Source organism: Drosophila arizonae, chromosome 4 (assembly GCF_054131065.1).
Source record: "Drosophila arizonae isolate 15081-1271.41 chromosome 4, UAZ_ARI_1.0, whole genome shotgun sequence".
Classification (NCBI taxonomy): domain Eukaryota; kingdom Metazoa; phylum Arthropoda; class Insecta; order Diptera; family Drosophilidae; genus Drosophila; species Drosophila arizonae.
In genome coordinates this window covers 21,543,975-21,556,381 of record NC_142924.1, presented here as the reverse complement: position 1 = coordinate 21,556,381, position 12,407 = coordinate 21,543,975, and the positions used below count along the sequence as shown (strand labels likewise).

The following is a 12,407-nucleotide window of genomic DNA, read 5'->3' as shown; positions in this document are numbered from 1 at the left end:
ACAGCAAATTGTTAAATATATTTGCGATTCAACTGTCACATGACCCGTGCTTATGTGTATATCCATCACAATCCCTGGAAGACAGCCAACAGAGAGCCGTACGCTCGTATATAGTGGATGCCGTATTCATTACGCAAGCCGGCTGACATATTTCCAAATGTCAACTATGTGGATATTGACTAAATAAATGTAATTATGACAATGCAGCCGATATATGACAACAAATGCAGCAACAACAACAGGCAGGCAAGAGAAAAGTAAAATACAAATAAATATAGCTCGAATGAATATGAATGAATATATATTTATGAATATATATTCAATACATATTTATATTTATTTTTCCATATATTTCTACATCATAAAGGAATTATTGGCAAAGCAAAATTTAATTGAAACATTTGCATATCTTCCAGTTGAAATCACTTCGTCCCCTAAAATCAAAAGACTTAGGAAACGAACTGAAAGTGAAATCTTTAAAAGCTAATGAATGCGTAGAGTTAAGTATGTATTTATACATGTTTCCCATTGGCTAAGCCCCAAGTGAAAACTCACACATACACACACACACACACACACACACACACACACATCTAGCAGACAAATTTGAGCATTCACACATTCAATTATTTGCTTGTTTTTGTCTATGTGAAAACACGCCCCCTGAGAGTAACGACAAAGTGAGATACCAAAAGCCGAACATAATCCACGACCACACGCTATATTTGAAGCAAGCAATAGAAACAGTAACAACAACAACAATAACAACAACAACAGTGCCTGCAAATATATTAATACATACGTACTTAGAGTCCGTATGGCAGCATCTCACATAGATGCCTTTAAAATGCATTTATGCATTCAGGTAAAACGAATGTGATTGGGCGTGAGTAAGTATTTAAGTGTGTGTGCATGTGTGTTAGTGTGTGAGTTTTCTTGTATGTGTTGTGAAGCAGCCTGTTGAAGGTAGTTTCGCATTAATTTTATTGCAGTTATTTTGCAAATAATTACAATACAAAATATTCAAAATAAAAATTGATAATAAGTAGAAGTGAAGAACAAAAAGTAAGAATAATACAAATTAAGAATAATCATCAATAATGAAGAGGATCATAATATCAGATAATACATTTAACGCGTCCTATTTTGTAGTTCATGGCTTTCGATTCCGACAGATTTGATTGCATTTGCCTGTGTCTCACTCGCATGCTTCTTGTAAGTTTTCGTAATCCAGCTCAGTTTTCTTTGCCAAGTGGTTTTCGAGGCCAATTCCCTCTTACGCACACACACACACACAATCACATATATATATGCATCTAAGTACACATGTATGTAGGTATGTCCGTGAATGCTTATATGACTCAGTAGATCGCGGTCTGTGCGCGTGCGGCGCAGACAAGCTGAGATGGATTGCCGTCAGAGAAGGCTGGACGCCCAAACGGTCGGACAATCGGACGGTATGACTCCATGAGCCAGTTTCTAGTTTCAAAGATTCAAGGAGGAGGCTCCGCTCGAGCCGAGGCGTGCTTAAAATTCAATTGAATATTGAATTATTGCATTGAATTTCATTGTTTGTAAATGCTGGGGCCAGCTTTTATTGTAAACTGATTTCTTTTTCAGCCATAGATTTATTTATTTATTTCGTTTTTATTGTACGCTCGAAGTTCAACAGTCGTTAATCGCAACAAAATATATTTGTATTGTATTACATAAGTAGATCCCCGTTTTGGGTGGTCTACTTTATATAGATGTTAGACTACTCGAATAAAAAAGAAAACGTCTACAGGATCATACAAAATCAAAAGACAAATGTTGTCAAATAAGTCATATGTTGACATACATTTGTTTTATGTATTTGTCAGATCCCTATTTAGTTGTATGTGGACTCTCATATCTTTCGTTTCCCATCCCAGGTCGGTGAGCACCGGCAAAACGCCTTCCACATTGCGCCAGAGAAATCGCTTAAAGATCAACAACAAAACGCTGTAACAAGAGTTCAGAGTTGTCAATAAAAATTAATTGCAATTTTATTGCCACAGCACGCTGCTCCTTGCATACAAAGTATACAGAAACCTCAGTGAAGAGTAGTCAAAGGGTATTATCGATTAGAAGTCAGCTTCGTTAAGCATAGTTAAGAAATGTATACATACATCTGAAGGGTAATTTAAACATTGCTATTAAATACAAATATGGAGAAGAGCAAGAATAAAATTCCCTATATACATTCTACTGGTTCTTTTAAAACGAATTTCTTTTCTTTTTATTTTATTCGATGAAGGGTATACAGCCGTTAACACTTCGGACTGCAGACAAACCAGCAGGAGAGGATGTGCGTAAGATGCGGGGAGAACAAACATTCGAATGACCTAATTTCAATTCGATATAAATGCAACTAAAATCAGAGCAATTTCGCTGTTTCGATGACTCAAGCTATTGCCGCTGCCTACTGTAAACTGTTCCGCTTATGAAATGTGTAGCACCACTGTTAAAAGACTCAGTGGTGCAGCACGTGAAATACGCGCCAAAACAGCTGTGTTTTATTCTTTTATGATTTTAAATATTTTTGGCGCCCAAAAGTCTGCAGCACATTTGACAGCACTAATAAACTATCGATATATTTACTAATATTGCTTCTTGAAGCTATCGATAGTGGGCATTATTTCAGTTCGCTGGCGAATGTCAAAGGCAAACGCTGTCAATGTTTTGTTAAATATTTATGTTTAACAATGTATCCGCAAAGCTCACAAAAACGTTCTTGGACTTTTGCAAACGAAGCTCAACTACATGCATTCCGGGTGGAGCAAAACACCAAATACATCGAGGAGCATCGAAGTGAAGCGCCATTGCAAGACAACCTCGAAAATTACTTTCTAACGCCGGCTGAAGAGAGCCTGTTGCTAAAGCAGTATGAAATTTATCTCGTGGAATTTTGCCGGCGTTTCGAGCCAACCATGCCGAAATGCGTTATTGGGACTGCATTTCATTACTTCAAGCGCTTTTACTTAAATAATACACCGATGGACTATCATCCCAAGGAAATATTGTGAGCATCAAATATTTGTTAATATATGTATGTACATGCATATTTTTGTTACAATTATTACTTGTTTTCCTTTTAGAGCCACTTGCGTATTTGTTGCCTGTAAGGTGGAGGAGTTTAATGTATCTATCAATCAGTTTGTTAACAACATAAAAGGCGATCGCAACAAGGCCACAGACATTGTGCTCTCAAATGAGCTACTCTTAATTGGCCAACTTAACTACTACCTCACAATACACAATCCGTTCCGCCCGATTGAGGGTTTCCTAATAGACATCAAGGCACGAAACGCAATGCTTCTATTTTAACTATCCTTTCAACTCAAACGTTTTCTAATCATTCGCAGACTCGCAGCAATATGCAAAATCCAGAACGTTTGCGTCCGCAAATAGATAGCTTTATCGACTCGACGTTCTTTACGGACGCATGTCTGCTGCATACTCCATCGCAGATTGGACTGGCGGCTGTGCTGCATGCGGCCAGCAAGGAGCAAGAGAACCTGGACAGCTACGTCACAGACCTACTATTTGTGTCAGCGCGCGAGAAGCTGCCGGGTCTGATCGATGCAGTGCGCAGTAAGTAAAATGTAAAGCGCAACTGGACGCCTCTAAAACCAAATTAATAATTTCAGAAATACGTATGTTAGTAAAGAATTATCAGCAACCAGATCGGGAGAAAGTTAAGGCTATTGAAAAGAAATTGGACAAGTGCCGCAATCAAAACAATAATCCCGACAGCGAACTGTATGATCCCAGATGCCATCCCCATATATATTTGTATATTCATTATCGTGCATTTATTTATAGATACAAGGAGCGTTTACGTCGCTTATACACGGATGAAGATGATCTGCCCGCCGAGGATGGTTCCTTTCACATAGCCGATGTCAGCTCAGATGCCTCCGCTATGAATATCAGCCAATAAAGTTTGCTAATTTATCTATGAAATTACAATACTCTAAATGAATAATTCAACTGAAGGAAGCAATGTACTGTATTTAAATATTGTCCGTTAGGTTAAACCCAGTTTCGTATTTGTTCGGGCCTAGTGCTGAAAGCATCAGGCTCATCCGAAATGGTCCCATCTGTTCTTTCTGAGAGAGGAGTATAACACATTGCTCCTGGTAACTGGAGTTTCAGATATTTTAGCTGATTATAAATTGAAGTATTCTGATTACTCTAGCCGATATATCGACTAAAAATATATCACATCTTTTGAAAACCATGTTTTCTTTTAACAACAATACAAACGTACAAAAACATTAAATTGTCAGCTTGAAATACGAATAGCAACTTTTTTCTTTCTATTGCACTCTCAATCGATATTTTTCAAACATTCCGCACTGATAATAATTAGTAGTAGCTGCAATCGATGTTTTATATGCGATACTAATATATATTAATCGTGGTGGCAAGCTTATGAAAGTTTGATTGGCAGCGGCAAAACAGCTGATAAACTTTAAAAAGAATCTGAAATGAATGTTTTGTTTAAGTACCGCTATAGTTTTTTAGCCGGCGCATGCGCTGCCGGCGGCAGCTTCTTTGGCAAGCTGCCCAGTTTTCTCAGTGCAATGAACCTACTACAGGTTGATGCAGTACAACCCGCCGGCTATGCATATCTTGGTAAGTATTTGCAATGATCACCTAATAAATAATTGCTTATTATTTATATTTTTTAGAATTTGCGCTAGTCCAAGTGTTCCCCCTTGGCCTCATGTTATTTTGCAATGTGTGCAATCTACGCTACTTTCTGAAGGCCTTGCAAATGACCCAACAGACGCTGACAGCAACTGTCCTAACTGCTGCCTCCAATTACGTGTTATCAGTACGTTTATAACTGCATATAGAAGTGAGTTATTTATTAACCCAGCCAATTTTTGTTTAGTTTATTCTAGGTGCTCTAGTATATCGGGAACCGCTGACAGCATTATCCGGCGCTGGCATCGCTCTCATATTAACCGGGCTCTGGTTCCTATGTGATACTAAAACGGACGCGAGCCGGCCGGTAGATGAGGAAAAACAAAAACAAATCTAGTCAATTTGAAAGACAGCGTTCTAGCTATAAGGCAAAATATTCTTTACTTAAATAGGTTTTTGTTTAATGTCACTATTTTGCATATAAGTATATAATTAGTTTCTTCACATAAGTCGGGCATAATGTATTTATCTTTTCATATACAGCACTACATTCGCATATTTCAATTAATTCATATGCGCAGACTTGAAAAAAAAAAAAAAACATTGTAAATAAAATTGGTAGTAAGAGCACAAACTATAAATATATTTGTTTATAGTAAATTACATAAGTTGCGTTTCCTTTTCATATGTTCATCATCCATTCGCAATATATTATATTAATTCATTAAATATAATTTGTATGTTTCAAAATTGTAATTTAATCGCTAAGACGTATAAATACTTTTATTTTCTGTTTATGTTTCCATCTACTTTCTTCTCCTTGGCAAAGTTGTTCGCACTTTTCCAAGCTCCTTTTCTCCCTTTTTCTGTTCGCCTTCATTTTACAGCTGTTTGTCCAGTGCCCATGCACAAATTTGTATTATTTATTGTTTACTTTGTGTCTTCGTTTTGCTGTTGGGTTTTAAAAACCCTTTGCATTTTTGTTTGTTTGTTTATTTTTAAGTTTCCTGTATGGTTGTGTCGCAAGTGTTCTAGAAACTAGATTGTTGTGTTTGTTTTTATTAATTATTAATTAAATAAATCATAATTATATAGAAACATTAAATTGTATTTATAAAAAAATGCGCAAACAGTTTTTTCATTACGTTTCTATTCTTTCTTTTTCTTTTTTTTTTTGGATCTTTTCACGTTGCTGACTAACGGTAAATTATACGCCAACGTGGCAACGCGGTTTCAATATATATATATATATATATATATATGCATATGTATATATGGGTACGTAAATGTATATATGTATATACATATATTTATATATATACATATATATTTAAATACATATATATACTTATATATACATATAAACATATTTGTATATGTATGTGTGTGTGTTTGTATTGATGACGCGTAATGCTTGTTTATGTGTATGTGTAAGTGTATGTGTATGATTGTATGAGAGGATCTCTTAATACATGTGGCATGGCCAAACAGCTGCGCCGTCGCCTTTCCCACGCCTTTCACTGCTTAATTTTTGTTTTCCAAGCCCAGCGGCATGCGTTGCTGTTGTGATTGGCGCGAATTGATGTAGCCCCCGCTACCGTTACCTGGTCCTCCGCCGCCCGTGTTGCGTGAGCGATCGCCCATGGGCCGCCCGAAGGATCCATTGCCGTTGCGCTGATTGCCACCACGCTGGCTGCGATAGGAACCGCTGCCCGACGAATCATAGCGTGACTCCTTATTATAAACACCGCCACCCCCGTTCTGGTAGTAGTTTCCACCGCCACCACCACCACTGCCGCCGCCACCGCCTCCACCGCTTCCGCCGCCACTCGACTCGTTATTGCGGAAATAGACGCCGCTATTGCGTCCATTCTGCTGGGCCGAGGAGTTACCATATTGTCGAGAGCGATAGTTACCGCCGCCGTTACGACCACGATCATCGCCGCCACCACCGTTGCGACGCTGCTGATAGTTGCCAGAGTTGCGACGCATCTGGTTGCCATTGTCCTGCTGCGAGGAGTTCCAATGATTGTTGCCGCTGTCGTTCTCATTGACATAGCCACCGCGACCGCTGCTATTGTCGCGTGGAGTTGCCCACTCCTGCTTGTTGCTGTTGCTGCTGTTGCTGCCATTCGAGGCGGCGCTGCTCATCGCATTCATTTCGCTGCTCCACTTGTTGCTGGACGTTGGAGTTGCCTGCTCGGCCAGCGCCGATGATTGGGTCTTCAGTACATTGGTCAATGCGGCTGTGGCAGCTGCATTGGTATCATTTACGCCTCCACGTCCATGCCAGTCATTAGAATCTACATCATTAGCAGGCTGCTGTTGCAACGGATGCTGCTGCTGCTGCTGCTGCTGTTGTTGCTGCTCCTCGATCTGTTGCTTCTGTGGCTGTGGCTTCAGTCCCAATTGCTGCTGCAGTTGCTGCTCGTAGCTGACAACTGCGGCGTCATATGGAAACACGGCAGTCACATCGCCTGGCTGCATGCCAATACCCTGAGGTGGCTGTGGAGCCGCCTGCTGCTGCTGTTGTTGCTGCTGTTGCTGCTGCTGTGTCGCCAAGCGTGCCATGATGAGCATCGGAGGCTGCTGCTGTTGTTGGCGCTGTTGCTCATGAATCAGAACAGGCGAGAAAAGTTGCTGCTGCTGCGGCTGCTGCTGCTGTGGTGGTGGTGGCTGTGACGGCGGCTGCTGCGGCTGCTGCAAGGACGGGAAGGACTGATTGGTAAAGGTCAGGGTTGTAATGGTTTGCGGCTCATCTACATGATTCTGCTGCTGCTGTTGCTCAAAGACTAAGCCTTGCACCTGCAGCTGTTGTGGTGGCGGTGCCTGCTGCTGCTGCTGTTGTTGGTGCTGCTGCTGCTGCTGCTGTTGTTGGTGCTGCTGCTGCTGCTGCTGCTGTGGCGGCAGCACATCCGGAGCATCCAATTCGCTGTCCTGCAGAAAGTGGAAGCTGCCGGTGCCCAGTACCTCGGCCAGGGGACGCAACTGCTGCATAAACTGTTGTTGCTGCTGGGGCGTGGGCGCCTGCAGAGCAGCAGCTGCCTGTGGAGGCTGCAGCGGCGGCTGCTTGAAGTAATTGTGCTCCACAGCGCGCACGGTCGTGGGTCCAAAGTGCTGTTGTTGTTGTTGCTGCTGCTGAGTAGGCACTGATGGCGCAGCGGCAACGCCCGCCTGGGGCGGCTGCGACTGCGGCACACCGTGCAAGGCCTGGAGATTCACGGGGCTACTGAGCAACTGATGGGGATGCTGACCTGGCGGAGGCACATGCGTTGCCTGAGTTGCCGCTGATGCGTACATTATGTGCACCGGCGTGGTGTTGCTCGCCGGTGCAGCTGCAGTTGCAGAGGCAGCATTATACACACCAGGCTGCTGTTGCTGTTGCACCAGCAACTGTTGCTGCTGCTGCTGCGGATCGACAACGGGCGCACGCTGATGCTGCGGCTCAAGCAACAGATGACCACGTTCCGGCTGTTGCAGATCAGGCAGTACAGTTCCCGCCTCGGAGGTGGTCAGCTTGTCCAAGCCTTCCTCCAGCGAATTATGAGCCGAGGGTTCCGACATAGGCACATCGTGATCACCTGCAATGCCCGCCACATCATTGAGCATAGTCTCGCCCTCACCACTCACTGTGCCGCTGTCTGTGCAGTTACCCTGCACACTCTGATCCGCCAGTGGAATCAAATAGTACTTGTCCAAGTAGCCACAGTCCTGGATCTGTTGAAAGAGCGCACGCAGTTTCTCAAATGTCGTATCACCGTACGGCTTAGCTCGAGCATTGATGGTCATGGCAAAGAGTTCGGCTGCCTTTTGAGCGGTTGCCAGGAAACTGACATCCTCAGCAATCTCCGGTCGACGCGTTTGCACATCCATGCAGCTATATTACAGAGCATAAATTAAGAATTTTATGAATTACTAAATATATAGACAATAAATTTAAAAAGTATATATATAATAGCATACATATTAAACCATTCAACTTTATGTACATATATTATAGAGTATAAATTAAAGGCTTTCATGAGTCACTAAATGTATATATAAACTTGGAATTCACTCAAATATATAAAAATATGACATTAATAGTTGTAGTTCTAGACTCTAGCAGCAACTTCCGGAACTATTCTTTATAGATTATATCAAATTTTCTATATTAAAAACATTGTTAACCTGATTTTATAAATTATATATTATATAAATAAAAAAAAAAAAAAAAAAAACACTAATTGATAGTGTCTACCTAGGGATTCTTAGCCAGCTCATCACAAATTATCAAAACAGTTCTACTCGTATTAATTACAGCTGTACTAAAAATTAGACTATCAAGAACAATTATATTAACAATTATAGTGACTCCGTTCAAGTACATATGAATTTATGGCGTCAACAGAAAATTGAAGTATATTCCCCACCTATATACATATATATTTGGTATTAATTTTTGGATAACCACTTACAACTTCTCAATCACTTCCAAATCGGCGATCTCCAGCTTGCAGGCACCATTTTCTCCGGCCACGAAATCATTGCGCACCTGCTCATCGTTGAAGCAGCTGAGAACGTTTTGCATGACCAAGAGCTCGCGAATCTTGGCAATCTCCGCCAGCGATTTAGCCTGGTTATCCTACACACACAATGCATTCAATGTCGTATTTATATTTATACTTGTGTTGCACTTTACATTTATTTCGTTCAATTTGGGATGACTCAACGTACCTTGCGAGCTTGTTTCTTCTGTTCCTTTTCGGCTTCCTTAAACATCTGCTGCGTTTGCTTGGAGAAGTCTCGAGCGAATTCAAGAGTTGCGAGGACTGAATCATATTTGGCCACGGCCGCCCCTTGGTCGGCGCTAAGTTCCTTGCCGCCAGCTTGGATGGCTCGGTACGACTCCAATTTGGTCTGTATGCGTGACAAGAGTTTTGGGGTGAGTCACGGTTTGCAAAATACAAAACATTTGCGGCGCTTCATTTTCTCAATATTTGGTTTTATTTCATAAAACAAACAAAATGCAAAACGAAACCAAAAGTAATGCGATTGCTCACATGCGGAACCAAAGTTGCCAAAGTTACCAGATCAAGCGCCGGCGCGTTTTAACTGTTTATTTTTTGTTATTACATCAGTCCATAATTAAACAGCATATACAATTTTATAAAACTACAATTTTTATAAAAATGTTCTTAAAAAAAAAAAAAACAATAGTTTCTTTTCAGCCAAAGGCAAAATAAAATATTTAAGTTTATAGAAACTCTTATTGGTCTGGCAACTCTGTGAGATAGCAAACATGGCGTCGCGAAAAATCTGCGAGCACAAGGGGGAAACAGCACGACAAAAAAGCAAACGAAACAAAGCGGCCCACAAACGAAAATAAAAATGGTGGGCAATGCCTGCAGTGTTAGGTGCCTTATTTTTTTTTTTCTTACATTTTGTGCACTTACCTTACGCTTTTCCAAATTGCGAATCTTGTGCTCAATGGTTACCAGAATTTGCTTCATCGGGTTGTACGGTTCGGTAGCCGCGTTAGCAGCGACAGCCGACAGTTTCAGCGCTTTGGCATTGACGTTAGTGTTGTTGTTAGTTAAATCAGTTTGGCTACTTCCGCTGCCTGGCGCTACTCCCGTTGCCGCAACAGACTTGGCACTGTCAGCAAGATTAGTATTACTGCTGTGCTGTCCGTTGCTTGCGTTACCATTGTTGCAGCCGCCACCACCCACGCCGCCGCCGACGACGCTGCTAGCACCGATGGAGCTGACCGAGGCGCGTTTCTCCTTGCTATTGTTGTTGGTGTTGGTGAATGTGGTAGCAGCCGAAGGCATTGTTTGCCGTGTGTTCTTCTGGTTGCTTACTACTTTTACAATAAATTAGGAATGAAATTGAAACTGCTGCCTTGTCCTGCCGTTCTTTTTGTTCTTCGAAAAACTTGGGGATGGCTAAAAATATATAGATATGTATCGATACATCGATAGGTAAAATATCACTGTCCAACATACAATACGTCAAGCTAACTATTGCATGCTGCTATTTCCATTTGGACAATCGCGTTGCACAATAATCGAATATCTTCAATATTTTGAGAAGTCAACATGCGCTTTTAGAACTGCTTGTTATATTTTCCATCAATCAATTGAAAATTATTTCAAAGTAAATGTTCAACTTATTAAAATATGTCATCCCATTTTAAAAGATGCTTATATATCCAAGTACAGCTTTTCGAATATATTGACACATTTTTGACATATTAAATATGTTACGATATTTCTACGTTGCTTGAACAAATGCGCCACAAAAGCTTTGCTACTTCTACACTGGGTAGCGAAACCACTAACTTTAAATTAATTATTAGTGCCAGCAGACAAGACTTTTAACTCAAAAAATACGACATGACTGCTAGATTAATACATCATATTTTGAATACTTGTCCCGCTGCCATCCGTTACTACTCGTCTGCTGTCAAAAGAGTTACTCTTATTCCTGGTGATGGCATTGGTCCCGAAATAACATCCTCTGTGATAAAAATCTTCTCTGCCGCCGATGTGCCCATCGAATGGGAGCCTGTTGATGTGAAGCCAGTGATTAAAGACAATGCCAAATGCGGAATACCTCAGGAAGTTATCGATTCTATCAACAAAACCAAGGTGGGCCTCAAAGGCCCGTTAGAGACGCCACTATGCCACGGACATGAATCGATTAATTTGGCCATGCGTAAGCATTTCCAATTGTTTGCCAATGTACGTCCCTGCCGCAGTGTGCCTGGCTATAAGACAGCCTACGACGACGTTAATGTGGTCACCATACGGGAGAATACGGAGGGCGAATATTCCGGCATCGAGCATGAGGTAGTGAGTGGCGTTGTGCAGAGCATAAAACTGATCACGCAAAAGGCCTCCACCCGCATTGGAAAGTACGCCTTCGAATATGCCAAGAACAACAATCGCAAAAAGGTGACCGTCGTACACAAGGCTAATATAATGCGGATGTCGGACGGCTTGTTTCTGCGTTGCGTGCGAGATGTGTCGAATGAATATCCAGAAATCCAGTTCAGTGAGTGTCATCTGGACACGGTTTGTCTCAGAATGGCGAATAGCCCCGATAATTTCGATGTCCTAGTCATGCCGAATTTATACGGCGACATTTTATCTGATATGTGCGCCGGTCTGATCGGTGGCCTCGGACTGACCCCATCTGGAAACATGGGCCTAAACGGTGCTCTGTTTGAATCGGTGCATGGAACTGCTCCAAATTTAGCTGGAAAGGATTTGGCCAACCCCACTGCTCTGCTGCTGTCAGCAGTCATGATGTTGCGCCACTTACAGCTGAAAGAATATGCTGATAAGATCGAGCGAGCTGTTCTCGAAACCATTAAGGAGGGTCGATGGATAACTGCAGATTTAGGTGGACGAGCGAAATGTTCAGAGTTCACAAATGAAATTTGTGTTAAGCTTTAATGGAATTCTAAAGAATGCGGTTGTTGGCGCAACATGGCCTTTTAGCAATTTCAATCCAAATCGCATGTGATCCATGATTCAATTACATTTTCCAAATATATGTAACTTGTTAAAATTTGTTGTATTTTGGAATCATTTTTCAGTGTTATCTTTTCGTATCGCTTGTTTGTATACGTTACATTCATTTAATTTAAGCATCATATTTTATATTTAAGAAGTGCATTGTGTAACGTATGTTTATATTTGAACATTTTCGATTACATATTGTATCGATTGCTTTTTAATTGG

General features: G+C 41.3%; 3 protein-coding genes and 1 pseudogene across 4 annotated transcripts; 3 read left to right on the top strand and 1 right to left on the bottom strand.

Moving 5' to 3' along the window:
* Positions 1–2,641: 2,641 nt before the first annotated feature.
* Positions 2,642–3,987, top strand: CycH (cyclin H). Its single transcript, XM_018007892.2, has 5 exons — positions 2,642–3,043; positions 3,120–3,321; positions 3,387–3,615; positions 3,672–3,783; positions 3,847–3,987. Exons 1-5 carry the CDS (start codon positions 2,727–2,729, stop codon positions 3,962–3,964), a joined length of 978 nt encoding a protein of 325 aa, XP_017863381.1. The 5' UTR covers positions 2,642–2,726; the 3' UTR covers positions 3,965–3,987.
* A 175-nt stretch (positions 3,988–4,162) lies between these two features.
* Positions 4,163–5,345, top strand: LOC108614022 (uncharacterized). Its single transcript, XM_018007893.2, has 3 exons — positions 4,163–4,662; positions 4,719–4,864; positions 4,925–5,345. Exons 1-3 carry the CDS (start codon positions 4,515–4,517, stop codon positions 5,072–5,074), a joined length of 444 nt encoding a protein of 147 aa, XP_017863382.1. The 5' UTR covers positions 4,163–4,514; the 3' UTR covers positions 5,075–5,345.
* Positions 5,288–10,806, bottom strand: Capr (Cell cycle associated protein caprin family member). 2 transcript variants are annotated; one of them, XM_089469034.1, is made up of 6 exons: positions 10,665–10,806; positions 10,113–10,604; positions 9,394–9,576; positions 9,135–9,301; positions 7,441–8,554; positions 5,288–7,377 (listed from the first exon to the last, which is right to left on the bottom strand). In XM_089469034.1, exons 2-6 carry the CDS (start codon positions 10,488–10,490, stop codon positions 6,202–6,204), a joined length of 3,018 nt encoding a protein of 1,005 aa, XP_089325160.1. In that variant the 5' UTR covers positions 10,491–10,604; positions 10,665–10,806; the 3' UTR covers positions 5,288–6,201. The 2 variants fall into 2 exon arrangements, with proteins under 2 accessions (XP_089325160.1, XP_089325159.1); XM_089469033.1 differs by having other exon boundaries at positions 5,288–8,554.
* Positions 10,807–10,847: 41 nt separating this feature from the next.
* LOC108614019 (putative isocitrate dehydrogenase [NAD] subunit alpha, mitochondrial pseudogene) lies at positions 10,848–12,234 on the top strand (annotated as a pseudogene).
* Positions 12,235–12,407: the final 173 nt, after the last annotated feature.

Coding starts and splice junctions, on each gene's coding strand:
- Capr (XM_089469033.1), bottom strand. CDS start 10,490: ATGCCTTCGGCTGCTACCACATTCACCAACACCAACAACAATAGCAAG. Junction 9,577..10,112: donor GCAATTTGGAAAAGCGTAAG/GTAAGTGCACAA, acceptor TCACGCATACAG/ACCAAATTGGAGTCGTACCG. Junction 8,555..9,134: donor TTGGAAGTGATTGAGAAGTT/GTAAGTGGTTAT, acceptor TCTGTAATATAG/CTGCATGGATGTGCAAACGC.
- CycH (XM_018007892.2), top strand. CDS start 2,727: ATGTATCCGCAAAGCTCACAAAAACGTTCTTGGACTTTTGCAAACGAA. Junction 3,044..3,119: donor TATCATCCCAAGGAAATATT/GTGAGCATCAAA, acceptor TTTTCCTTTTAG/AGCCACTTGCGTATTTGTTG. Junction 3,616..3,671: donor TCTGATCGATGCAGTGCGCA/GTAAGTAAAATG, acceptor TAATAATTTCAG/AAATACGTATGTTAGTAAAG.
- LOC108614022 (XM_018007893.2), top strand. CDS start 4,515: ATGAATGTTTTGTTTAAGTACCGCTATAGTTTTTTAGCCGGCGCATGC. Junction 4,663..4,718: donor CGCCGGCTATGCATATCTTG/GTAAGTATTTGC, acceptor TATATTTTTTAG/AATTTGCGCTAGTCCAAGTG. Junction 4,865..4,924: donor CCTCCAATTACGTGTTATCA/GTACGTTTATAA, acceptor ATTTTTGTTTAG/TTTATTCTAGGTGCTCTAGT.